This window comes from Amblyraja radiata, chromosome 37 (assembly GCF_010909765.2).
Source record: "Amblyraja radiata isolate CabotCenter1 chromosome 37, sAmbRad1.1.pri, whole genome shotgun sequence".
NCBI lineage: Eukaryota > Metazoa > Chordata > Chondrichthyes > Rajiformes > Rajidae > Amblyraja > Amblyraja radiata.
This window is the reverse complement of record NC_045992.1, coordinates 16,217,780-16,244,949: the sequence shown is the minus strand read 5'-3', so window position 1 is coordinate 16,244,949 and position 27,170 is coordinate 16,217,780. Positions and strand designations below refer to the sequence as shown.

General features: G+C 45.8%; 1 protein-coding gene across 17 annotated transcripts in view; it reads right to left on the bottom strand.

The window, feature by feature from the left end:
• Positions 1-27,170, bottom strand: part of pax2 (paired box 2) — a 184,341-nt gene that overhangs the window by 36,371 nt on the left and 120,800 nt on the right. For 9 of the 17 annotated variants that reach the window (XM_033012896.1, XM_033012899.1, XM_033012902.1 and 6 more), the window contains one exon: positions 18,537-18,733. In XM_033012896.1, the coding sequence (XP_032868787.1) occupies positions 18,537-18,733 (197 nt within the window). The remainder of the gene's footprint in view (positions 1-18,536; positions 18,734-27,170) is intronic. The other 8 variants (XM_033012898.1, XM_033012903.1, XM_033012906.1 and 5 more) reach the window with 1 other exon arrangement.

Here is a 27,170-nt window from a genome sequence, read left to right as displayed (position 1 = left end):
CGGGGGCCGCGCGGAGGTCAAGTGAGTGACGTGAAGTTTGAGCGAAGTCCGCGGGAAGTTCGCGCGTGACGTACGTCGTCGAGACGCTGCGCACGCCCGTCGAGGCGGCTGCGGGCCGGCAGGCCGTTGCCGGGCGGAATTTTTGAACACTGTCAGTTTTTCGGAGCCCCGCGCGATGTCGGGACCAGCTCCGCACAACTCCATACGGCTCCGGCGATCGAAGTGGGACCGGCCCCGCGAGGCCGTACGGCTCAAGCGACCACGTTAGGTCGCGCTTGCCGCATGGAGTCGCATACTCGTGGGACAGGCCCTTTACGATCTATCTGATCTATTTCTCACTTCCTCACCCTCGATATCCACGACACCGACATTTCTTGTGTCATCTGCAAACTTCTCATTGAAACTTACAGAATAATGATAGGCATAGAAACATAGAAACATAGAAATTAGGTGCAGGAGTAGGCCATTCGGCCCTTCGAGCCTGCACCGCCATTCAATATGATCATGGCTGATCATCCAACTCAGTATCCCGTACCATAGTGGATGTGGAAAGGATGTTTCCACTGGTGGGAGAGTCTAGGGCCAGAGGTCGTAGTCTCAGAATTAAAGGGCGCTCTTCTGTGGAACTTCTTTAGTCAGAGGGTGGTGAATCTGTGGAACTCATTGCCACCGAGGGCTGTGGAGGCCAAGTCAGTGGATATTTTTAAGGCAGAGATAAACAAATTCTTCATTAGAATGGGTGTCAAGCGTTATGGAGAGAAGGCAGCAAGATGGGATTAGGAGGCAGAGGTCAGTCATGATTGAACAGTGGAATAGACTCGATGGGCCGAATGGTCTAATTCTACTTCTATAACTTGTGAACTTAGGAATGATTCCTCCACATTCACACCCATAAGTTCATGTGACAGGAGTTGAATTAGGCCATTCAGCCCATCAAGTCTACACTGCCATTCAATCATCTCACCCTGATCTATCTCTCCCTCCTAACACCTTTCTATTAATCAAGAATCTTCCTATCTCTGCCTTAAAAGTATCCATTGACTTGGCCTCCACAACCTTCTGTGGCAATGAATTCCCCAGATTGGCCACCCTCTGACTAAAGACATTCCCCCTCATCTCCTTCCTAAAGAACGTCCTTTAATTTTAGGGCTATGAACTCTAGTCCTGGACTCTCCAAGTAGGTTACCTACATTCCAAAGGTCCATGCACCCATCCCTGTGGAACACCAGTCGTCACATACTTCAAATCAGAGACACATTCTTCCACCACCAACATCTACCTCTTATCATGAAGTCATTTTGGATTCTCTCTTTGGTGTCTCATTATGATCCCATGTGCCTTAACCTCCTGGACCAGTCTACCACACAGGACCTTGTACATGTCTTCATAAAGTCCATGTAGACACATCTAAACCCCTGCCTTCTCCAATCTTTAGTTTAGTTGAGTTTAGTTTAGAGATACAGTGCCCTTCGGCCCATCGAGCCCGTGCCAACCAGCAATACACTAATACTATCCTACACACACTAGGGACAATTTACAATTTTATCAAGCAAATTAACCTACACACCTAATAGTCTTTGGAGTGTGGGAAGAAACCGTGAAGAAAAGCACCCAGAGAAAACCCACGCTGGTCACGGTGAGAACGTACAAACTCTAGACAGACAGAACCCACAGTGAGGATCGAACCGAGGTCTCTAGCTCTGAAATGACCCTGTCCCACTTAGGAAACCTGAACGGAAACCTCTGGAGACTTTGCGCCCCACCCAAGGTTTCCATGCGGTTCCCGGAGGTTTTTGTCAGTCTCCCTACCTGCTTCCACTACCTACAACCTCCAGCAACCATCTGCAACCTCCGGGAACCGCACGGAGACCTTGGGCGGGGCGAAAAGTCTCCAGAGGTTTCTGTTCAGGTTTCCTAAGTGGGACAGGGGCATTAGGCAGCAACTCTACCGCTGTGCCACCATGCTGCCCTTTGGTAGCTAAATCTATTTGGTCACCTCCTCTAATTATAGTTTCAAATTAATGAGGTAGAATTTCCCTCTGACAAAGCCTTACTGAATATTACTAATCCCTAATAAACATAAATCCTCTCCCTCATAATTTTCTCTAATACTTTCCCCGCCACTGCTGAAAGGCCTAGTGTCACCAGGTTTATCCATGCAGCACTTATAAATAAGAAACAACATTAGCTATCATTAGGTAAAAGGCCTTTGTGTCTCTTGATGTGTGGTTGTACATGGGATTAGAGAGAAGTGTTCTGTTAGTACTGATATCAAAGCCTGCCTGAGACATGGAGGTCTTTCCCTGTCACTTCTACCCTTGGGTGACACTGGCCCGGCACGGTGGTGCAGCGGTAGAGTTGCTGCCTTACAGTGCTAGACACCTGGGTTCCATCCTGACTACGGTGCCTTTGTACAGAGTTTGTACCTTCTTGCTGTGACCACGTGGGTTTTCTCCGGGTGCTCCAGTTTCTCCCCCACTCTCCAAAGACATACAGGTTTGGAAGTTCGGTAAAAATTGTAAATTGTTCCCCAGTGTTTTTTATAGGATACTGCTAGTGTAGGGGGATCGCTGGTTGACAAGGGCTCGGTGAGTCGAAGGGCCTGTTTACACTCTGTATCTCGAAACTAAATTAAACAACTAACTACCGAACTCTTACAAGAATAGCATGGCGCAACACAAATTTAAATTTAAATCCGATCCCGGGCTGGGCGAGGTGGGCGGGGGGGGGGGGGGGGGGTAGTTTGGTAGTTTAGGGGTCTGTCCTTTGTTCTTTTACGAGCTATCTTTTCACTTCTCACTTTTTCCCTCTCTTATTCTCTCTTTCTTTTCTTTTTTTCATTTTCAGGTTATAAGGTTAAAAATGAAGCTGTATAATCATAGATGCCAAATGTTTTATCTTTGTACAATTGCTTCTAATATAAATTTGAAAAATAAATTTAAAAAAAACCTAACTACATTCTTTGGCCTCAAAAATATAATGTGCCTGATGAGTTGATGGATGAGTTGATAGTAAGCTAGCAATCTTTCTACACGAAACCATCCCTATGCTCTTTATTATAATGGGAGAAGCAATATAAAATTAAACTCTGTACGTACAATGTTGGTCAGGCCGCATTTGGAATATTGCATGCAGTTCTGGCCACCCCATTACAGGATGTGGAGGCTTTGGAGAAGGTTTACCAGAATGCTGCCCAGATTAGAGCACATTATCTCGAAGAAGAGGTTGCACAGACTTGGCTTGTTTTCTCTGGAACATCAGAGGTTGAGGGGAGACCTCATAGAAGTATATAGAAACATAGAAAATAGGTGCAGGAGGAGGCCATTCGGCCCTTCGAGCCTGCACCGCCATTCATTGTGATCATGGCTGATCGTCCCCTATCAATAACCCGAGCCTGCCTTCTCCCCATATCCCTTGACTCAGCTAGCCCCTAGAGCTCTATCTAACTCTCTCTTAAATCCATCCAGTGACTTGGCCTCCACTGCCCTCTGTGGCAGGGAATTCCATAAATTCACCACTCTCTATAAATCTATATAAAATCATGAGGCATAGTCTTTGATATTTGGGATGAATGTTCGGACTGTCTACAGTCTAAACTTTCATCCCAAATACCAACGACTAGAGGACATAGATTTAAGGAGAGAGGGACAATGTTTAAAGGAGGTGTGCAGGGCAAGTCTATTAACACAGACGGTGGTAAGTAAATTTCTTTAGTCAGAGGGTGGTGAACCTGTGGAATTCATTGCCACAGACTGTTGTGGAGTCCAAGTCAATGGATATATTTTAAGTTGGAGACTTGCAGATTCTTCATTAGTACGGGTCTCAATGGTTATGGGAAGAAGGCAGGAGAATGGGGTTGAGAGGGAAAGATAGATCAGCCATGATTGAATGGCGGAGTAGACTTGATGGGCCGAATGGTCTTATTCTGCTCCTGTCACATGAACCTTATGAGTGCCCGGAACGCACTGCTGGGGGTGGTGGTGGTGGAGGCTGATACAACAGTGGCATTTAAGAGGCTTTTAGATAGGTACGTGGATGTGCAGGGAATGGAGGGATATGGACCACGTGTCATCAAATGAGCTCAGTATACATGTCAAGTTTGGCACCGACACAGTGGGCCAAAGTGCCTGTGCTGTGCTTTCCTTTGTTCTACGTTCTATGTGTGTTTGAATGATGCATAAACAATGAGCTGATGAACAAAAAGGGGTGAAGGAAAATAAAACAACGAAGGCAGGAAAATGAAAACAAATGGAAATGGAGTAGTAACATTGAGATGGGGGGGGGAGGATGGATATGACCATCGGTGGGTTAGTTTAATTCAGTTTAGTTTAGATACAGAGCGGAAACAGGCCCTTCGGCCCACCGATTCTGCGCCGACCAGCGATCACCCCGTACACTGGGACTATCCCACACACGAGGGACGCACGTCTTTGGAGTGTGAGAGGAAACCGGAGATCCCGGAGAAAAACCATGCAGGTCACAGGGAGAACGTCAGGATCGAACTCACGCTGTGGGGCAGTGACTCTACCGCTGTACGATTCACAATGGCCCACAAGTATGGCGTTACCCTAAGTGTCCATGTCATTATAAGGCCTCATCTGACCTTGCCTTGTCTCATTCAACAACTGCTAGCTCCCAATGGCCTGAGACAACTGTCGCCCAGCTGCAGGGGGTTGTTCCTTTTCTAATAGCATTCAAATGCACAATAGCAATTCCCCAGCGCTGGAGCAGAGGCCTGAATATAGAGGCCTACCAGGAGTGCAAGACAGAGACTTCATTGAATTTTAAAACATGTCCCACTATATCAAGCAGCTTCCCCAACAGACAGCTCCATCTCCATCTCAAAGCTCCCGGAGCAGAGATGTGAAAAACAACAAAAGGCCCGACAAGCCTTGAGTCCTGATTGATATTATATCAAATTAAAACGCTGTTCTGCGGCCAACTCCACACACAAATACGGCCGCTTCTTCTTCTCCTCCCTGCGCGGACCCTCTCTCTCTCTCTCCCTCTCTCTCTCTCTCTCTCCCTCTCCCGCCCGCTCTTTCAGTCACCATCTCGGAGATTGCAAGTCATTTCCAATCCGTCGTGCTATTGATCTTTCCCTGGGAATCAGTTTTCTAATTAGCTGCAAATTAGGCTTTCTACTGGGGGTAAGGCCTGTCCCCCTGATTTATCTCTCCAGTAATTCACACCGATTGGAGGGAAATTAAAATGAACTCAATTAAGCAACTAGTTTGCTTTATGGGCTTGGTGGAGTTTCAGACGAAAAATTAATAGTCTCTTGTTGTTTAATAGTCTAATGAAAGTAAATAAAGGTTATCCATTGTAATAAGGCAGCAGCCATAAAAAGTTGTATACAACCCTAGACTTCATTTATGATGCTCCAGATTCATTGTGACATTCTACTGTAATTTATTTTCCATTAAGATAAACAGCCCCTGTGTAGCGCCTTACTTCAAAGGCATTGTGTATTATCAAGACACCAAAGCAGCTCGGCAAGATGCAAACCTGACAGATTCTCTGGTGAACGGGACTTGCAATTCCTTGTATTGAAAAATACAATTCATTCATTCTGGATGCAGATCTGACCTCTCGCTCTCTGGCTCTCCCTCTCTCTCTCTCTCCCTCTCTCTCTCTCTATCTCTCTCTCTCTATCTCTCCCCCTCTCCCTCTCTCTCCCTCTCTCCCTCTCTCCCCCTCTTTCTCTCTCTCTCTCTCCCTCCCTCTCCCTCTCTCTCCCTCTCTCCCTCTCTCCCTCTCTCTCTCTCTCTCCCCCTTATTCTCTCTCTCTGCCCCCCTCTTCTCTCTCTCTCCCCTCGCTCTCTCTCTCTCTGTCTCTCTCTCTTTCTCCTGCTCTCTCTCTCTCCCCCTCTTTCTCTCTCCCCCTCTTTATCTCTCTCTCTCTCCCTCGCTCTCTGTCTCTCTCTCTCTCTCTCTCTCTCTGTCTCTGTCTCTCTCTATCTATCTCCCCCTTGCTCTCTCCCTCCCTACCTCTCTCTCTCCCTCCCCCTCCCTCTCTCTCCCCCCTGTCTCTCCCTCCCCCTCCCTCCCTCTCTCCCCCTCTCTATGTAAATATGGCCATTATGTACACACTGAGCATTACTTCATTATGTCAAATGTTTAGGATACATTTTCAGTGTATTATTGTCACATGTACAGAGGTACAGTGAAAAGCTTTGTTTTCATGCCTTCCAATCCGATCAGATAATACTGTACATAAATATAACCATATATATATATATAGCACATTGTAGCTCATCAGTTCCAGAGACAAAGTCTAATGTCCACAATGGGGTAGAGGTGAATGGTACAGTACTCTAGCTAATGGAAGAACCTGACAACAGAGGGGAACAGGCTGTTCCTGAGTCTGGCCGTTCAAGCTTTTAAACTGCTATCCCTTTTGCCCAAAGGGATAAGAAGAAGATGGAATAACCAGGGGTGGGACAAATCTATAATTACATTGGCTGTTTTTCCAAGGCAGAGTGAGGTGTAGATGGAGTCAATGGTAGGGAGTCTCGACTGTGTGAATATCAATAATGGATCTCAGCTTTTCCAGAGCATTATTGCAGATCTATATCACAGCCTTCATTTGTTAAATGTTGTAATTTGATTATATATCATGCATAATAACACGGGTTGGAAATCTGCATTCTTGTAGACCATGTCTGGCTTTGACTGGATAGAATTTGCAATACCAAACCCAAGACCATTGCACAGATAATGTTCAGCCTTTAGCTTTTGGAGATCCTGCGTGGAAACAGACCCTTCAGCCCACCGTCCACGCTGACCAGTGACCACCCTGTATACTAGCACTACCTTACACACGAGGGACAATTTGCAATTTTACCAAAGCCAATGAACCTGCAAACTTATATGTCTTTGGAGTGTGGGAGGAAACCGGAGCTCCCGGGGAAAACCCATGTGGTCACAGGGAGAACGTACGAACTCTGCACAGACAGCACCCATAGTCAGGATCGAACCCGGGTCTCTGGCGCTGTAAGGCAGCAACTCTACTGCTGCACCACCATGCTGCCCTACATCCCTGGCTAAAGGGGCTGTCCCACTTGGGCGACCTAATTGGCGAGTTTAGAAGGTTTAAAAAAAAATGACATGTTGAAGACCTCCTTCGACTATGTTGAAGACCAGCTACAACTAGCTACGACTAACTTCGGGAAAATTGGACAGCGAATAGTGGAGAGTGAAGATGACCTCCTTCGATCTCCTTCGACCTCCCTTCGACTATGATGAAGACTATCTACAACTACCTTCGACTACCCTCGATTACCTACGACTAACATGCCGACCTACTACGACTAAACCTACGAGTAAATAAAGTATCGATTTTTTCCATGGCGACCTTTTTTTACTCGCGGGCATTTTTCAACATTTTGAAAAATATGCCACGACCTAGCTGAGGCCTCGAGTACGCGGGGACCACTTTCGAGCATGAAGAGGAGTTACAAAGACCTCCTAGGACCTCGTGTCAACCATGCTGCGAGTATAGGTCGAGGGCAAACTCGCCAGAACTCACGGATTAGGTCGCCGCAGTGGGACAGCACCTTAAGGGTCTGCATCTAAGGCTGCATATGAAACTGTACTCAGGCAAAGCTGAGGGACAAGAAAACTCTCATCACACATTCCACCATTTGGCAACATTTCCCATTGTAAGGCCACATACTATAGATTACTCATTGCAAATGTTCTCATTATAAACTCACTATAAGCTTTCTTATTACCAATTCAATCACGATCAACACTCAAAAATCTCTGCCATACTTCTCTAAACTCTCTCACTATAAAGTCCGTCATTATAAAATCCTTTCTGATAAAGTCCCACAGTAAATCCTCTCGCTATTACCTTTCTGTCCAAATCCATTCGCAAATGCTCACACTATATAATCTCCCTCTATAAAGGTTCATTCCAAACTCAATCAATCTATATGCTCATTATAAATGTGATCATTATAAACTCAATATAAACTCAATCAATATGAACTCTCTTCCTATAAATTCTATCACAATAAACCCCAATTAAAACTCATTAAAAACGTTTTCAAAATTAATTAATTAATTAATATTCTCGCCGTCTATTAGGTGCGAGGGTGTAGCCTTGTGGGAGGTTGGGGTGGGGGGATTCTAGTGATAAATGGCAGGAGATACATCATGGTCACAATGTCTGGTCCTGAAGGGGTATTTTTTCTTAATACAATGTGGCTTAGTGATCCTGGGTGGATCCTGAAGAAAGGTCTCGACCCCAAACATCACCTGTTCCTTCTCTCCAGAGATGCTGCCTGTCCTGCTGTCCTGCAGAACCAGGGGCCACAGTTTAAGAATAAGGGGTAAGCCATTTAGAACGGAGATGAGGAAAAACCTTTTCACCCAGAGAGGTGTGAGTCTGTGGAATTCTCTGCCTCAGAGGGCGGTGGAGGCCAATTCTCTGGATGCTTTCAAGAGGGAGTTAGATAGAGCTCTTAAAGATAGCGGTGTCAAGGGATATGGGGAGAAGGCAGGAACGGGGTACTGATTGTGGATGATCAGCCATGATCACAGTGAATGGCGGTGCTGGCTCGAAGGGCAAAATGGCCTACTCCTGCACCTATTGTCTATTGTCTATCTCTACCTCAATGTGGACATTAGAATTTCTCTCTGCATCTGGTACAAGGATATTCTGCATTCTATATCTTTCCCTTTGCTCTAGCTAGTAATCTTGAGTTTGGCTTGATTGCACGAGCAGAGTATTGTCTGATTTGATTGAATAGTGTACAAAATAAAGTTTGTCACTGTACCTCAGTAGATGTGACAACATTAAACCTAAACCTAAACCAAGAGAGCGTGTGAACGACAAGAGCACTGGGGAAGCTGAGAGCTGAAGGGTTATCTGAAATTTGGTTAATTTAGAAGCAACTTAAATGAAGAGTTGTCCAAGAGATGAACGTGGAAGGATGTTGGTTAGAGTTGTTATTAGGGTGGTGCAGATGGTGGAATCCGGAGAAAGACTTGTCAACATTGAGCCTGGGGAAGAGTAGATGCTACTGGAGATGGCAAGGGATGGGCCTGTCAGAGAGTGAGAAGAGCCGTTACTGAGCGAGGAGGGCCCTTGGAGATCGCGGAGGGCCGTTGGAGAACGTTGGAAAGTGTAGGGACCGTCGGAGAACAGGGAGGGCCATCGGTGAATGGAGAGGCCTGTCGGTGAGAGTGGGGCAGGGGGGCGTCGGAGAGAGAGAAGGGCCTCCAAAAGCTACCCAGCGATAGGAGCCGACGAGAACTATGGGGGAACTAGCTGGGGGGTGCGGGTCACCGTGAACAGGAGGGGATTCGGCTGAATGGGGGGGCTGCTGTGGCAGGCAGTAGATAGGACTATTCGGTGAACGTTTGTACCTCTGTTGGAGCCTAAACGTGACAACTCATGTGTACTGCCTAGGTGAGGCCTGCGGCATGATTTGTATCCAAAACAAAGCATTTCACTGTACCAAGGTACATAGTGTTGCCAGCTTCCTCACTCCCAAATAAGGGTCAAAATAAGGCGCAACTTCCCGATGGCAATTCGTTGACCGACTCGGCCGTGGCTGGGTGAATGATGAGTTGGCCCGGGTGCTGGACTGCACACAAAGCCCAGCCGGCGGGCCAGCTGAGGAGGTTTGGCCCAGTACCCCATCCAACTCATGAACAGATGATCAGCCATGAGAAGGGGTGGCGGTGGTGTCGGCGGTAAGCGAAGGTCCGAAGGTCGGACAGCTGGCCGGGCTGCCGACCGACGGGGCCACGGGCGAGGCGCTGCTGCTGCACTCCATGGGATGCACTACGTCGGGACGGGTGAGGCGGGGCCGGACGCGGCGCCTCGACCCGACAGTCCCCTCGACCAGAGTCAAAAACGGGAAAAGGGTGATCCCTTATGGGACAAACCAATTAAGCCCAATATACGGGATGACCCGGCTAATACGGAACAGTTGGCAACCCTACAGGTACATGTGACAGCAGAGTATCATTGAGTATTGAATTATTGAATCATTGAGCAAGGGAGCAGATTTGAATGGAGGAAAAAGTTCATAAAAATCTTATTTCAGATATCTTAAAACAAAGATAAAAGTTCACATTGTGAAGGTTTTCAACAAATGTTCTCAATGTAAATTTTCGAACATGTCCTTGCTGCAAGATATCTGTGTCACTGTAAATGCTCTCAGCAATGTGTCTCTCAGCCCCACCTCTCCACATAATCGCCTACTTACGGGATGTTTTATGCATTGAGTTGTAAAGGTTTAGAATCCTCTACTCTGGAGGGCTTCGAACGCTCAGTTAATCAGTGCTTTCGAGACGCAGAACTTCAGATTTTTGGCTCGCAATGGAGTCGAGGGATATTGGGGGCATCAGGCAGGAATGTTGTCTTAATGCATAGGATCAAACATGATACGATGGAATGGAAGTGCAGGCTCAGGGGGACAACTCCTGCTTGTGTTCCTTATGTTATAATCTTCCTATTTATTAACTCTCATTGTAAAATCTTTCATTTTCAGTACAACTTTGACACCATCAAACTTCTCACTGTATTTTTGGAGAGAAGGGCGCGGTGGCACAGAGGCAGAGTTGTTGCCTCACAGCGCCAGAGACCCGGGTTCGATTCTGACTAGGGATGCTGTCTGTACGGAGTTTCTGCTTTCTCCCCGTGGCCTGTGTTGGTTTTCTCCGGGTGCTCCGGTTTCCTCCCACACTCCAAAGACGTGCAGGTTTGTAGGTTAATTGGCTTCGGTAAGAAAAGATTGCAAATTGTCCCTTGTGTGTAGGATAGTGCTAGTGTACAGGGGGGATTACTGTGGGTCGGCATGGATTTGGTGGGCCGAAGGGCCTGTTTCCACACTGTATTTCTACACTAAACCTTCGGCCCACAGGGTCCGCGCCGACCAGCGATCCCCGTACATTAGCACTCTCCTACACAGAAGGGACAATTTACAATCTTTACCGAAGCCAATGAACCTACAATACTGCACGTCTTTGGAATGTGGGAGGAAACCGGAGCACCCGGAGAAAACCCACGCAGGTCACAGTGAGAACGTACAAACTCCGCATGGACAGCAGTACGGTGGCGCTGTAAGGCAGCAACTCTACCGCTGCCCCACCGTGCCTCCCAAAAAGTATTAGTGAAGTCGATTTCCTATAAATGATCACCGAAAATCTATTAAAGCCACCCGCTACAAACACTCTGACAGCAAACCCCACTGCAAGCGCATTGCTAATTCTTTTGTACCTAGCGTGCAAATAGCTATGATTATAAATCCTTTCAGCTGCTCACTAAACTTTCCAGAAAGAAAATCAATAGAAAAATAAAATGAAAGAAGGTTAGATAGATAGTGAGATAAAGGGAAAAGAGATAGAAAGTTGGTCAGATAAAGAAAAAAATATGAAATGTCTTTCATTATATAAATCCCCACGAAAGTCACAAAATGCTTTCCAGCCAAATAAATTCTTTTGAAGTGTCGTTAGTGTAGAATATCTACTGGGGCAACTTATAAAATCATGCCATCATCATGAACTTTTCTCATTACAAGATCTTTTTATCAGGTCATAAGGTCATAAGTGTTAGGAGTAGAATTAGGCCATTCGGCCCATCAAGTCTACTCTGCCATTCAATCATGGCTGATCTTTCTCTCCCTCCTGACCCCTTTCTCAAGATTCAAGATTCAAGAGAGTTTATTGTCATGTGTTCCAGATAGGACAATAACAATCTTGCTTTGCTTCAGCACAACACAATATAGTAGGCATGTATGTTCAGAGTTTTGTTTGAGTTGAGTTCAATAGCCTGATGGCTGTGGGGAAGAAGCTGTTTCTGAAATCTGCTGTTTCTCCAGCCTTCTCCCCATAACCCCGGACACCCGGATTCAATCAAGAATCTATCTGTCTCGACCTTAAAAGTATCCACTGACTTGGCCTCCACAGCCTTCTATGGCAGAATTCCACAGATTGACTACAGAAATTCTTAAGGGGTTGGACAGGCTAGATGCAGGAAGATTGTTCCCGATGTTGGGGAAGTCCAGAACAAGGGGGTCACAGTTTAAGGATATGGGGGAAATCTTTTAGGACCGAGATGAGAAAAACATTTTTCACACAGAGAGTGGTGAATCTGTGGAATTCTATGCCACAGAATGTAGTTGAGGCTAGTTCATTGGCTATATTTAAGAGGGAGTTAGATGTGGCCCTTGTGGCTAAAGGGATCAGGGGAGAGAAGGCAGGTACAGGATACCGAGTTGGATGATCAGCCATGATCATATTGAATGGCGGTGCAGGCTCGAAGGGCCGAATGGCCTACTCCTGCACCTATTTTCTATGTTTCTATGTTTCTATGAAATCTCCTCATCTCCTTCCTAAAGGAACGTCCTTCTAAAGTATATCTTAATGCATTAACTCCCTCATTAATACTCTCAATTCTCTGTGAATTGTTACCATAAACTTCATTGCTCCTTCACTGTAAACTAACACAAATTACCTCAATAAACATTTTTCTCATTACAAGCGCCATCAATTAAAATATAGCAAAGTCTCATTGGGAATACATTCTCATTTCAATTCTCTCCCCATCTCGCCAACTCAAACTAACTATAAATTATCTCACTGAAAATTGACTAAACACACCCTTACTATAAATTCATTCACTTTAAATCCTTTGGGTGCAGTTCCTAGTGTGTTATTGGAATTTTATGTTCGAAATGCAATTAAACAATTAATTCATGACTTTTTCTTATATTAAAAGTTATTTTGCAGATTCACCTGAATCCTACCAGCATTAAAATGGTTTTACTGTGAGGACAGGTTCCAAAAAATGGTTAAACCTTCCATGAAACATATAAGATTGTTAAGGGCTTGGACACGCTAGAGGCAGGAAACATGTTCCCGATGTTGGGGGAGTCTAGAACCAGGGGCCACAGTTTAAGAATAAGGAGTAAGCCATTTAAAACGGAGACGAGGAAACACTTTTTCTCACAGAGAGTGGTGAGTCTGTGGAATCCTCTGACTCAGAGGGCGGTGGAGGCAGGTTCTCTGGATGCTTTCAAGAGAGAGCTAGATAGGGGTTAAAATAGCGGAGTCAGGGGATATGGGGAGAAAGCAGGAACGGGGTACTGATTGGGGATGATCAGCCATGATCACATTGAATGGCGGTGCTGGCTCGAAGGGCCAAATGGCCTACTCCTGCACCTATTGTCTATTGTCTATGGTGTGTTTTTCAAATCAGTTGCTAGCCTGTTTATGTAGCCCCGGCATTCCCTCTCTCTATCCCTACCCCACCCAAGTCGCACCAGCTTCTCATTTTCGCCCAACAAACAGCTAACAATGGCCTGTTTCCTTTGTCATCGTTACTGTTTTGCATGTCTTTCATTCATTGTTCTTTATCTCTCCACATCATCATCTATATCTCTCGTTTCCCTTATCCCTAACCAGTCGGAAGAAGGGTCTTGACCCGAAACGTCAGCCATTTTGCTTCTCTCCAGAGATGCTGCTTGTCCCGCTGTGTTACTCCAGCTTTTGGTGTCTATCTTTATGTGAACAGTTTAACAGCTATGTTTGAACAGACCACAGAGGAATTGTCCATTGAAATTCTGATCAACGTGTCGCCAGAGGAGATGACGCATTGGGTGGCTTCTTGATGGTTTTTGTTAGGTACAGGCCGGCTGAGTATTACAAGATAGCATGATTTGCGTACATAACACTAATGTATTCTCCCCATTTCCCTTGATTTCATCTTTTCTCTCTTGAAAACATCCAGTGAATTGGCCTACACCGCCTTCTGTGGCAGAGAATTCCACAGATTCACAACTCTCATAGAAACATAGAAACATAGAAATTAGGTGCAGGAGTAGGTTCATTCGGCCCTTCGAGCCTGCACCGCCATTCAATATGAAAATACATGATTTTCATTTGATGGAATATACATAGATTACAGAATAATATTTATAGGCTAATAGATAGTCATGGAGTCATACAGCGTGGAAGCAGGCCCTTCGGCCCAATTTGCCCAAACCGACCAACATGTCCCGTCTACACTAGTCCCACTAGTCTGTGTTTGGCCCATATCTCTCCAAACCAATCCATGTAGCTGTCTAAAGGTTTCGATAGTACCTGCTTCCACTACCTCCTCCGGCAGCTCGTTCCATACACCCACCACGCTTTGTGTAAAAAGAGTTACCCCTCAGCTGCAGATACCAACAAATCTTAAGAGTTTAAGAAGGAACTGCAGATGCTGGAAAATCGAAGGTACACAAAAATGCTGGAGAAACTCAGCGGGTGCAGCAGCATCTATGGAGCGAAGGAAATAGGCAACATCCGAAGAAGGGTTTCGGCCCGAACCGTTGCCTATTTCCTTTGCTCCATAGATGCTGTTGCACCCGCTGAGTTTCTCCAGCATTTTTGTGTACCAACAAATCTTAATTGGTTGTAGAATATTGAATGGTGTAGATGTTTTAAACGTTAAAAAAAACAAATCATTAGGATGGCATTGACAACTGCAACACATTAAGGGGCTCAGACAATTGATCTACGTAACAGCAGTTGCTGATGCAGGTGGTTTTATCTGCTATTTTGGGGATTTGGATGAGGGAAGGTAGTGCAGCGGGCTCTTATCTTTGGGCATCAGTGACTGGTTGGTCTGTTACAGTGAAAGTCTCAGGTAGACAAAAATGCTGTAGAAACTCAGCGGGTGCAGCAGCATCTATGGAGCGAGGGAGATAGGCAACGTTTCGGCCCGAAACGTTGCCTATTTCCTTCGCTCCATAGATGCTGCGGCACCCGCTGAGTTTCTCCAGCATTTTTGTGTACCTTCGATTTTCCAGCATCTGCAGTTCCTTCTTAAACACAATGGAAGTGTCAAGGTGCTGGAGTAACGGGTCAAACAGTATCTCTGGAGAACATGGATAGGTGACGTTTCGGGTTGGGACCCTTCCCGAAATGTCATCTATTCATGGCCACTCCCTCTTCTCCCCTCTCCCATCAGGCAAAAGGTACAGAAGTGTGAAAACGCACACCTCCAGATTCAGGGGCAGTTTCTTCCCAGCTGGTATCAGGCAACTGAACCATCCTACCACAACTAGAAAGCAGTCCTGAACTACTATCTACCTCATCGTAGACACTCAGACTTTCTTTGATTGGATTTTACTGGCCTTATCTTGCACCAAACATTCTTCACGTTATTCCCTTTATCATGTATCTGTTCACTGCAAATAACTCGATTGTAATCATGTATTGTCTTTCTGTTGACTGGTTAGCACGCAACGAAACTTTTCACTGTACCTCAGTACACGTGACAATAAACCAAACTAAACTAAACTAAATTCTCATCCCTGCTGAGTTAATCCAGCACTTTGTGTCTTTTGTTTCATCAACCAGTATCTGCTGTTCCTCCTTTCTACAATGAAAGTCCAACTGGTCATTGTGATATAGAAGCCACATATTGCTGGAGTAACTCAGCGGGCCAGGCAGCATCTTTGGAGAAGTAACGTTTGGATAGGTAACGTTTTGGGTCAAGACCCTGCTTCCGACTTCATTTTCAGATACCAGCTCATGGGTTATGAGGTGCATTGTAATTTTATTTTAGAGAGAATAAGCGCGGAAACAGGCCCTTCGGCCCATCAGGTCTGCACCGACCAGTGATCCCCACACTAGACACACTAGTTTTGTACACATACACCAAGCAAATTAACGTGTTTGGAGTGTGGGAGGATCTTGGAGAAAACACACGCAGTCTCGGGGAGAACGTACAGACTCCATACAGACAGCACCCATAGTCGGTATCGAACTTGGGTCTGTGCCGCTACAAGCGCTGTAAAGCAGCAACTCTCCGCTGTGCCACCCTGGCCGCCCAATGCACAATGATCTCCGTTTTGTATCAAAACATTCAACTGCTCCTTCCTCATTTCATTCCCGCGCAACAAATAAAAAAAATCATTCAGATAATTAATGTGTCATTGTTCCTGATGTTGGGGAAGTCCGGAACAAGGGGTCACAGTTTAAGGACGAGGGGGAAATCTTTTAAGACTGAGATGAGAAAAACATTTTTCACACAGAGAGTGGTGAATCTCTGGAATTCTCTGCCACAGAAGGTAGTTGAGGCCAGTTCATTGGCTATATTTAAGAGGGAGTTAGATGTGGCCCTTGTGGCTAAAGGGATCAGGGGGTATGGAGAGAAGGCAGGTACAGGATACTGAGTTGGATGATCAGCCATGATCATATTGAATGGCGGTGCAGGCACGAAGGGCCGAATGGCCTACTCCTGCACCTATTTTCTATGTTTCTATGTTCCTATGTGCAAGATAGCGCACAAGTGGAATGTGAACACAACAGTTGGTTTCTGGAGGAGTCAGACAGTTCATATAAATGCTACGATCACCTCTCCCAGAGAAGTCCCCTCGAAAATAATCAGCTGAGAACTTCAATTTAGCATCTCACCGAAAAGATGGCACCTCGAGCGGCGTGATTAGAACGGCACAGTGATGCAGCTGGAAGAGTTGCCTCCACACAGCGCCTGAGACTCCGGTTCGATCCTGACCTCTGCTGCTGCCCCTGTGGAGTTTGCACGTTCTCCCTGTGACTGCGTGGGGTGCTCTGGTTTCCTCCCAAACACGTGCGGGTTTGTAGGTTTATTGGCCCTCTGTAAATCCACCCTAATGTGTAGTTTAGTTCAGTTGTGTATACTTTAGTTTAGTTTACTGCAATGTGCACCGAAGTGCAGTGAAAAAGTTTAGGGTAGGGAGTGGATGAGAAAGTGGGATAACATGGAACTAGCGTGAACGGGTGGCATGGACCTGGTGGGCCGAATGGCCTGCTTCCATGCTGTATCTCTAAACAAAACTATTCTACTCCCTCTGAAGTGCACTGGTGTACCATTGCAAGTCTACGGAGTTTAGCCTAGTATAGTGTAGTTTAGAGATACAACGCGCAAACAGGTGCACAAAGTCCGCGCCGACCAGCGATCCCCGCACACTTACACCAGCCTACACACACGAGGGACAAATTACAATTTTACCAAAGCCAATTTACCCTATCAAAGACAGGCACAAAATGCTAGAGTAACTCAGCGGGACAGGCAGCATCCCTGGACAAAAGGAATGAGCGACGCTTCAGGTTGAATCCCTTCTTCAGACCTGAAGCTTCTGTCCCGCTGAGTTACTCCAGCATTTTGAGTCTATCTTTGGTGTAAACCAGCATCTTCAGTTCCTTCCTACACACCCGACTATGTTGGGCAAAGTTGGCTTGTTTTCTCTGAAACATCAAAGGTTGATGAAGAGACCTGATAGAGTTTATGAAATTATGAGGCAGAGATGGATGGATGGGCTGTCGAACGCTTATCTCAGGATGGAAATATCAAAGACAAGAGGGCATAGATTTAAGGTGAGAGGGGAAAAGTTTAGAAACATAGACATTGAAAACATAGAAAATAGGTGCAGGAGGCCCTTCGAGCCTGCACCGCCATTCAATATGATCATGGCTGATCATCCAACTCAGTATCCCATACCTGCCTTCTCTCCATACCCCCTGATACCTTTAGCCACAAGGGCCACATCTAACTCCCTCTTAAATATAACCAATGAACTGGACTCAACTACCTTCTGTGGCAGAGAATTCCAGAAAATCACCACTCTGTGTGAAAAGGAGATGTGCGGGGCAAGTCTTTTAACACAGAGGATAGTGAGTGCTTAAAAGATGTTGTCGGGGCTGGTGGAGGAGGCAGATACAGTTCCTTCCTACACACCCACACACGCCATCATTTATTTTGAGAGGGCTTGCATACAAAAACAGGGATGTAATGCTGAGGCTATAAGGCGCTGGTCAGGCCACATTTGGAATATTGTGACCAATACTGGGCACCATAACTGAGGAAGGATGTGCTGGCTCTGGAGAGGGTCCAGAGGAGGTTTACAGAAATGATCCCAGGACTGAAGAAGTTAACCTATGATTGGCGTTTGGGCCTCTACTCACTGGAGTTTAGAAGGATGAGAGGTTGACCTCATTGAAACATACAGAATAGTGAAAGGCTTGGATAGAGTGGATGTGGAGAGGATGCTTCCACTCGTGGGAGAGTGTAGTACCAGAGGTCCTAGTCTCAGAATTAAAGGACGTTCTTTTAGGAAGGAGATGAGGAGCAATTTCTTCAGTCAGAGGGTGGTGAATCTGTGGAATTCCTTGCCACAGAAGGCTGTGGAGACCAGTGGATATATTTAGGACAGAGATGGATAGATTGTTGATTAGTATGGGCATCAGAGGTTATGCTGAGAAGGCAGGAGAATGGGGTTTGGGGAGAGAGATAGATCAGCCATGAGTGAATGGCGGAGCAGATTTGATGGGCCGAATGGCCCAATTCTGCTCCTATCACTTATGAACAAAGGCTATGGTGATGCACCATTGTTGAGATGAAACACGTCAATAATATGGCTGCATCGTAAGTCCCTGAGTTCTCTAATGATTGAATGGTGAAGTAGACTTGATGGGCCGAATGGCTTAATTCTGCTCCTTAATATCACTGATGAGATTGTGACCTCCTTGTCGATGGGAAGCCTCACCTGTTCTGATTTAATGTGTTCGCCCGAGTTGAAGACGTCTGAGTAGTGTTGGCGTTCAAAGACTCGTTCCAGGGCCTCCAACTGTTGCTGAGCGAAGGCTTCACTCCGCAGTTGCTTCCTTACGCTCTCCGCCGTTCCCTGCGAGTCCCCGTTTGGACCGGAATTGTCCTGGGTGTCTAAGAGGAAGAGGACACAAACTGCATTTTATGTTTTACTTTGTCTGAATTATAAAGAGTAGTTTCTTTGCTTCTCTCAATGGCGTTGGGGCGAGGAGATCAACAAAAAATGAATGCAAAGTGCTGGAGTAACTCCGCTGCTCAGGCAGCATCTCTGTAGGCCGTGGGTAGGTGATGCCTTGGGTCAAGTTCCTATGTTCATGTTCTTGTTCTAGGAGGAGAATTAGGCCATTCGGCCCATCAAACTTACTCTATCATTCAGTCATTTCCTTCTCAACCCCATTCTCCTGCCTTCTCCCCATAACCCCTGACACCCGTACTAATCAAGAATCTATCAATCACTGCCTTTTGACAAACATCTATTGACTTTGCCTCCACTGCCTTCTATGGCAATGAATTCCACAGATTCATCGCCCTCTGACTAAAGAAATGTATTCTCTCCAAAAGTACATCCTTTAACACTGAGGCTGCGCCCTCTGGTCCTAGACTCTCCCATCCTGAAATGTCTTCCTGAGATGTCATCTATCCTTGTTCTCCAGGGATGCTGCCTGACCTGCTGAGTTACTCCTGCACTTTTTGTCCCTTTTTGGAAACCAGCATCTGCAGTTCTTAGTTTCTACACATCCCGTCTCTGTAGATCCCTTGAACATTAACTCCATGAGGTAGTCCACAATCTCCACATGCTCACTATTCACTGGGGAAGAAAATCCCCCTCAATTTCCTTGATGGATTTCTGAACAGCTATTTATTATTCATAGCTCCAAAATATAGGTTCCACCACAAATATAAATATTTTTCCTGTGATATTAATTTTCTAGAAACATAGAAAATAGGTGCAGGAGGAGGCCATTCGGCCCTTCAAGCCAGCACCGCCATTCATTGTGATCATGGCTGATCGTCCCCAATCAATAACCCATGCCTGCCTTCTCCCCATATCCCTCGACTCCACTAGCCCCCATCTAACTCTCGCCTAAATCCATCCAGTGACTTGGCCTCCACTGCCCTCTGTGGCAGGGAATTCCACAAATTCACAACTCTGGGTGAAAAAGTTTTTTCTCACCTCAGTCTTAAATGGCTTCCCCTTTATTCTAAGACTGTGGCCCCTGGTTCTGGACTCACCCAACATTACGATTTTTTTCCCTGCATCTAGCTTGTCCAGTCCTTTTATAATTTTATATGTTTCTATAAGATGCCCCCTCATCCTTCTAAATTCCAGTGAATACAAGCCTAGTCTTTTCAATCTTTCCTCATATGACTATCCGGCCATCCCAGGGATCAATCTCGTGAACCTTTTCGATTAGTGCGGGTGTGGGGAGAAGGCAGGAGAATGGGGTTGGAAGGGAGAGATAAATCAGCCAAGATTGAATTGATTTGATGGGCCGAGTGGCCAAATTCCGCTCCTATCACTTATGACCTTATGAACGGCTTCCTAATTGTAAATGCTCCTGCAGTTTCTAATGAGTTTACATTCCCCTAGTTTCATTATCCTTCTTTCTACCTCTTGGCATTTCTTGCAGTCCTGCACCTTATGGGCCTGTCCCACTTAGGCGACTTTTTAGGCGACTTTTTAGGCGACTACAGGAGACTATGCGGTCGCCACATGCTCGTGGGTGGTTGCCGGGGAGTCGCCTTCATGGTCGTGAGGAGTTCCCGCATTCTGGGAACTAGTCGCGGCCTCATTATGCTCGCCGCGAACTCTTCAACATGTTGAAAAATTAGCGGCGACCAGAATGAAGTCGCCATGGAGAATAGCGAGTATTCTCGTGCCGTGTGTGCAGTGGTAGTGGGTCTCCAGGAGGTCGTAGGTTCTCGTTGGTCCTTGTAGGTTGTAGCTGGTGCTGACCGGTAAATTTCATTGGTTCATTGAGAAAAAAAACTGTAAACAGTGGTTTTCAGAACCAAGGATAACCGACCGGTAATGTTAATGTCCGCCGAGCTTCACAGCCGTGTATCTCTGGCTTCTTAAAAGTTGTCTCCACTCCTTCTCCCACCTTCTCCCCCCTCGCCCTCCGCCCCCCCCCCCCCCCCAATCCCCACCCTCCATCTCTACCTCACTGTTCCTACATCCTCTTTTAAGATATCCTTTGTTTTGTGTTGATAACTATCCTCCCATGTGACTGAGTGTGAGAATTTTGTCTGATAAAGTCCTGTGAATGTTTTCTTTTTTTAGTTTTGGAGACACAGCACGGAAACAGGCCCTTCGGCCCACAGAGTCCACACTGACCAGTGATCCCCGCACATTTACACTATCCCACACGCACTAGGAACAATTTACAATTTCACCAAAGCCAATTAACCGACAAAACTGCACTTCTTTGGAGTGTGGGAGGAAACCGGAGCTCCTGGAGAAAACCCACCTGGTCACGGGGCGAACGTACAAATTCCATACATACAGCACCAGTGGTCAGGTTCAAACCTGTGTCTCTGGTGCTATAAGGCAGCTGCTTTTTCCCTGGAGAACAAGGATGGGTGTCGTTTCAGGTCAGGACCAACTAAATATCTGAAGAAGAGTCCCGACTCGAAACATCACCCATCCTTGTTCTCCAGAAATGCTGCCTGACCCATTGAGTTACTCCAGCACTTTGTGTCTATCTTTAACATTTTGTAAAATGGAGATCAAACACTGGACTGGAAGTGTTAATGCTGATCGGAAGTCAGATTACAGCCCTGTCTATCCTGTAGAATGTGTGACAACTCCTACTGTTCCTTAGGTACAGGAGGCCAGGGGTTAAGAGGGAAAGATAGATCAGCCATGATTGAATGGTGGAGTGGACTTGATGGGCCGAATGGCCTAATTCTGCTCCTAACACTTATGGCCTTATGATCTTATGAATATGATAGGCACAAAATGTTGGAGTAACTCAGCGGGTCAGGCAGCATCTCTGGAGAAAATTAGTTGAGTTATGCCAGCCTTTTGTGTCCCTCTCAAGAGTCAAGAGTGTTTTATTCTCATGTGTCCCAGATAGAACAATGAAATTCTTACTTGCAGCAGCACAACACAGTATGTAAACATAGTACACTGTAAACAATATAATAAACGGATAAAAAAAGTTCAGTGTGTGTATATATACATATATATGTGAATGTATATGTTTATATATGTGTGTGTGTATATATATATATATATATATATATATATATATATATACACATATCTATATATGCATATATACACGGCAAAAAGTTGTGACCACTGCCCAGTTCATCACCGTCTTTGACCTCCCCACCATCGAAGGGATCTATCGTAGTCGCTGACTCAAAAAGGCAGCCAACATCATCAAAGACCCACACCATCCTGGCCTCACACTCATTTCACCACTGCCATCGGGAAGAAGGTACAGGAGCCTGTAAACTGTAACGTCCAGGTTCAGGAGCAGCCTCTTCCCTTCAGCCATCAGGCTATTAAACACGACACCAAATAAGCTCTGAACTACACAGACTATTATTATTATTGCACTATATTTGTTTATTTATTGAGTATGTGTGCATGTGTATATATACGCACTGAACCTTTTTTCTTCCGTTATATATTATGTTTACATATTCTGTTGTGCTGCTGCAAGTAAGAATTTCATTGTTCTATCTGGGACACATAACAATAAAACACTCTTGACTCTTGACATATACTTCTATATTATACAGGTACACAACCTTTTACCCGAAAGCCTTGGGACCAGACACTTCTCGGATTTCGGAATTTTTCGGGTTTCGGAATGGAAGATTTTTAGCGTAGATTAGGTAGGTAGCGCGGGCGGCTTGAAAAGTCTGGAGCTGCTGCCTCCTCCCCGGGGACCGGGGAATCATTGCTTAAATGTTAGTCAGTTAGTTTGGAGGGATTTTATGTGGGGGGGGGTGAAGGGGGAAACTTTAATTCTTAGTCCCCTACCTGGTCGGAGAGGCGGGGAGCGGGCAATGCCTTACCGGGTCGCCGTGCAGTAAGCTCCGGAGCGCTGTGGCCGCCGACTCCCAACATCGCCGAGCTGGGGCTGCGGGCATCCGGCCGCGGGCGGCGCCGGTTGTAGCTCCGACCCCGGCAACTCTACCCTTGGCTGCACGCCGCTTCAAATCCAGCAAATCAAATCAAGCCCCCGCTCCGCGATGTTGGGAGTCGGCGTCCACAGCGCTCCGGAGCTTACCGCACGGCGACCCGGTAAGGCATTGCCCGCTCCCCGCTGGTATCCCACGCTGTGGCCGCCGACTCCCAACATCGCGGAGCTGGGGCTGCGGGCGTCCGGCCGTGGGCCGCGCTGGATTTGGAGCGCCGTGCAGCCAAGGGTAGAGTTCGCCGGGGTCGGAGCTACAACCGGCGCCGCCCGCGGCAGGACGCCCGCAGCCCCAGCTCCGCGATGTTGGGAGTCGGCGGCCACAGCGCTCCGGAGCTTACTGCACGGCGACCCGGTAAGGCATTGCCCGCTCCCCGCCTCTCCAACCAGGTAGGGGACTAAGAATTAAAGTTTCCCCCTTCACCCCCCCTTCACATAAAAGCCCTCCGAACTAACTGACTAACATTTAAGCAATGATTTACAGATGTTTAAGTGTCTCCCCGGTCTCCGGGGAGGAGGCAGCCGCTACAGTAGTACAGACCTGGGTTGACCGTGGGTCGTTTCGGGTCAAGTTTGGCGCCAAACGCGAGCTTTGGTGTGCAGACGACATCCTGGAAAAAATGTCCGGTTTTCGGAGCTTTTCGGTTTCCGGAATTTCGGATAAAAGGTTGTGCACTTGTATATATATATATATATATATATATATAAATATATACACACACACAAGTACATATATATGTATACAGACACACGCACAGGCACATACTTACATATATATATATATATATATATATATATATATACACACAATCATACACACACATATATATATATACATATATACACATACATACCTACACACACACACACACATACATACCTACACACACACACACATATATATACATGTGTGTGTGTGTGTAAATATTTTTATATTTATATATACACACATATACACACACATATATATACACATATACACATACATACAGTATATATATCTTTGGTATAAACCATAATCTGTAGTTCCTTTTTATTATATTCCTTATGAATAAGCCTGAGGTCCACAAACACATCCTTGTTGAATTGTCCCAGTTCCCTTGATAAATGTGCATAACTCTGTGAAGATTGCACAGAGGTTTAATATAACATCACCTATTAGATGAACAGTGTAGGTGCATTTTACAGTCAGAGCTCCTTGCATTTTATTTTTCAATTTTAAATGATCCTATGGCGAGGTTTTGCTCGGCGAGAGAGACAGGGATGCGGAGGTGCGTTTAATTTTGCACCGTACATCTGACTCCCCCCCCCCCCCCCCCCCCCCCCCCCCCCCCCCCCCCCCCGATGCATCTGATTCTAATGCATAATGTCTTTCCTTCCCTCTATCACAAGCAGTCTCTTAAATCTCTTCCAACTGTCAGCCACCTCTGTCAGTGCAGGCTGTGGCACTCTCAGTTTAGTCTGGAGCTTCGGATACCAACAAATCTGTCATTCTAAATTTGCTGTAGATTATGTTCTCTTTCCAGCACCGGGTGATATATGATATGCAAGGCCCTATTGATTGCCTGATCTTGTGGCAAAGGCTCTAGAAATGAACTTGAAATGAACATCATGCTTCAACTCATTGTGCGTATAATACTCTACTTAATCCCACATTTTTCACAGCTATGGAATTCAATTGATCAATCATGTTTTACTGATAGTACTGTTTCAGGGTGTTATTGCTGTTCCATTTTAAGGCTTGACCTTTCCTTCTCTGGGCCAGTAGATGAGCTTATACCCAAGTCCAGGAAAGAAAATATCATCACCTCACAGCAAGCCACTATATTTTGTATTGAACCTGACTTCTGCATCTATTTTTTGAGCGTGCAGGTTAAATAACAGAGATTGCACACGGCTGGAGTCTCACTGTAAAATAAAACTGTTGTTGTGGCCAAGGTTAGGCGATATCTACCGAGGAACGCGATCAATGGAATAGAGAGATAAAGCTGGAGTAACTCAGCGGGTCAGGCAGCATGTCTGGAGGAAAGGAATAGGTCGAGACCCTTCTTCAGACTGAGAGGCAGGGTTCTGAAGTAGGGTCCAAACCCGAAACGTCACTCATTCCTTCTCTCCAGAGATGCTGACTGACCCGCTGAGTTACCCCGGCATTTTGTGTCTATCTTCGGTGTAAGCCAGCTTCTGCAGTTCCTTCCTACTGAGAATCAAGGGAAGTGGACAACGAGAGACAGAGAAGGTGCATAGGACAAATTAATGAAAGATATGCAAAGAAGAACGGTGATCAAGGGAAGATGGAACTCACAATGGTCCATTGTTGGTTGTGTGCTAGGTGGTAACAAGTTATACAGGCAGTGAAACTCAGCAGGACGACTGTGAAACTGGTAGGTGGGGGAAGGATGGAGAGAGAAATCAATATTCATACCGCTGGGGTGTAAGCAAAATATGAGGTGCTGTTCCTCCAATATGTGTGAGGCCTCACATTGAGAGTGGAGGAGGCCCAGGGCAGAAAGGTCAATAGGGGTGTTACACACTTTAATCAAACCGATGGGTGCGTGCTGGATTGCAGGCCAGAAATTAGTCAAGGGTTTCACGTGGTGAATTCATCGTCGATATCAGCGATAAACATTATATATCGACTGGAAACTAATCAGGGGCCTGGGGTAATGTCGACACAAGGAACTGCCAGTGGTGGTTTACCAAACAAAAGGCACAAAGTGCTGGAGTACTCCAGTAAGTCCAGCGGGCTGTGCAAAGGATAATAGATATCTTGAACCGAGACATAGACCTGAACGCATCAAGAGGTTTGAATTGTTATTTTTGTTTGTATTTTATAATTATCAATTTTTCTCTTTTTTTTTCTTTAGTTTAGGGGGGTTTTGTTTTTTTTGGGTATTTTTCTGTTTACTTTTTCTTTTTGTCTTTTTATCTTTGTGTTTTTTTTTACATTTATAAGTTTCCTTTTACAAGATTTAACTATATTTACATAGAGACCGGGAGGTCTATATTAATTGTGTATTTGAACTCATACTGGTCTCATATTAGGTTATTCCTGTTATTAATGTAATCCTGATCCCTATGTATCAATATCATTGTTATGTTTATCATTATTCTTCTTGCTCTGTTTTTTACGTTTTATTTTTGTTTTTTTTGGGAAAAAAACAATGAAAAGATTTTAAAAGAAAAGAAAGAGGTTTGAATTGTACCGTGCGGAGAAAACAAATACTGATGCGTACAAAGGTCAGAAGGTCACAGGTTCTAGGAGCAGAATTAGGCCATTCGGCCCATCAAGTCTACTCCGCCATTCAATCATGGCTGATCTATCTCTCCCTCCTAACCCCATTCTCCTGCCTTCTCCCCATAACCCCTCACGCCCGTACTAATCAAGAATTTGTCTATCGCTGCTTTAAAAATATCCAATGACTTGGCCTCCACAGCCGTCTGTGGCAAAGAATTCCACAGATTCACCACCGCTTGACTAAAAAAATTCCTCCTCATCTCCTTCATAAAGAAACGTCCTTTAATTCTGAGGCCTCTGGTCCTAGACTCTCCCACGAGTGGAAACACCCTTCCCGCACCCACTCTATCCAGTCCTATCCAAGCCTCCACCTCCACTCTTTCCAAAGAACAGCACGGTGGCGCAGCGGTAGAGTTGCTGCCTTACAGTGCCGGAGGTCTGGGTTCGATCCTGACTACGGGTGCTGCCTGAATGGAGTTTGTACCTTCTCCCCGTGGGTTTTCTCCAGGTGCTCCCATTTTCTCCCACACAAAGACGTACAGGTTTGGCTCCTATAAATTGTACATTGTCCCTCGTGTGTAGGGGAGTGCCAGTGTACGGGGTGATCGCTGGTCGGCACAGACCCGGTGGGCCGAAGGGCCTGGTTCTTGGTTTCCTGGTCCTCCAAAAATATTCCAAATGGAATTTAAACTAGAGGCTTCCACGCTGTATCGCTAAAGTCTAGTCTCAATGCATTCAATGGGACATTAGATAAGTGTCTGTAAGGCAAGAATTTATAGCTCCTTTGGGAGAAGTAAGGAGAATGGGATTAGCTGGACACTCTGAGATAACAGCGGGGTGTGATTCAATGGGGCTAATGACTTCCTTCTATGTTTTAAACAGTTTGCCTGCGTTTCTGTGATTTATTGTCTGGGATCTAATTGATGAGCCGGGGTCATCTATGTATCGATTCATTGATTATTAGGAGCTGGAATCTAAGAACGTTAACTCTAATAATCAATATCATGGAGTCCAGAATCAGATTCTTGTTTTCACGCAGGCTTAAATCTGGAGAATTGACCCAATTCTCTCTGAGGCCTCCTGTTATTGAGTCATACAGCGTGGATTCAGGTCCTTCAGCCCAACTTGCCCACTTGTCCCTTCTTACACGAGTCCTACCTGCCTGCGTTTGGCCTTTATC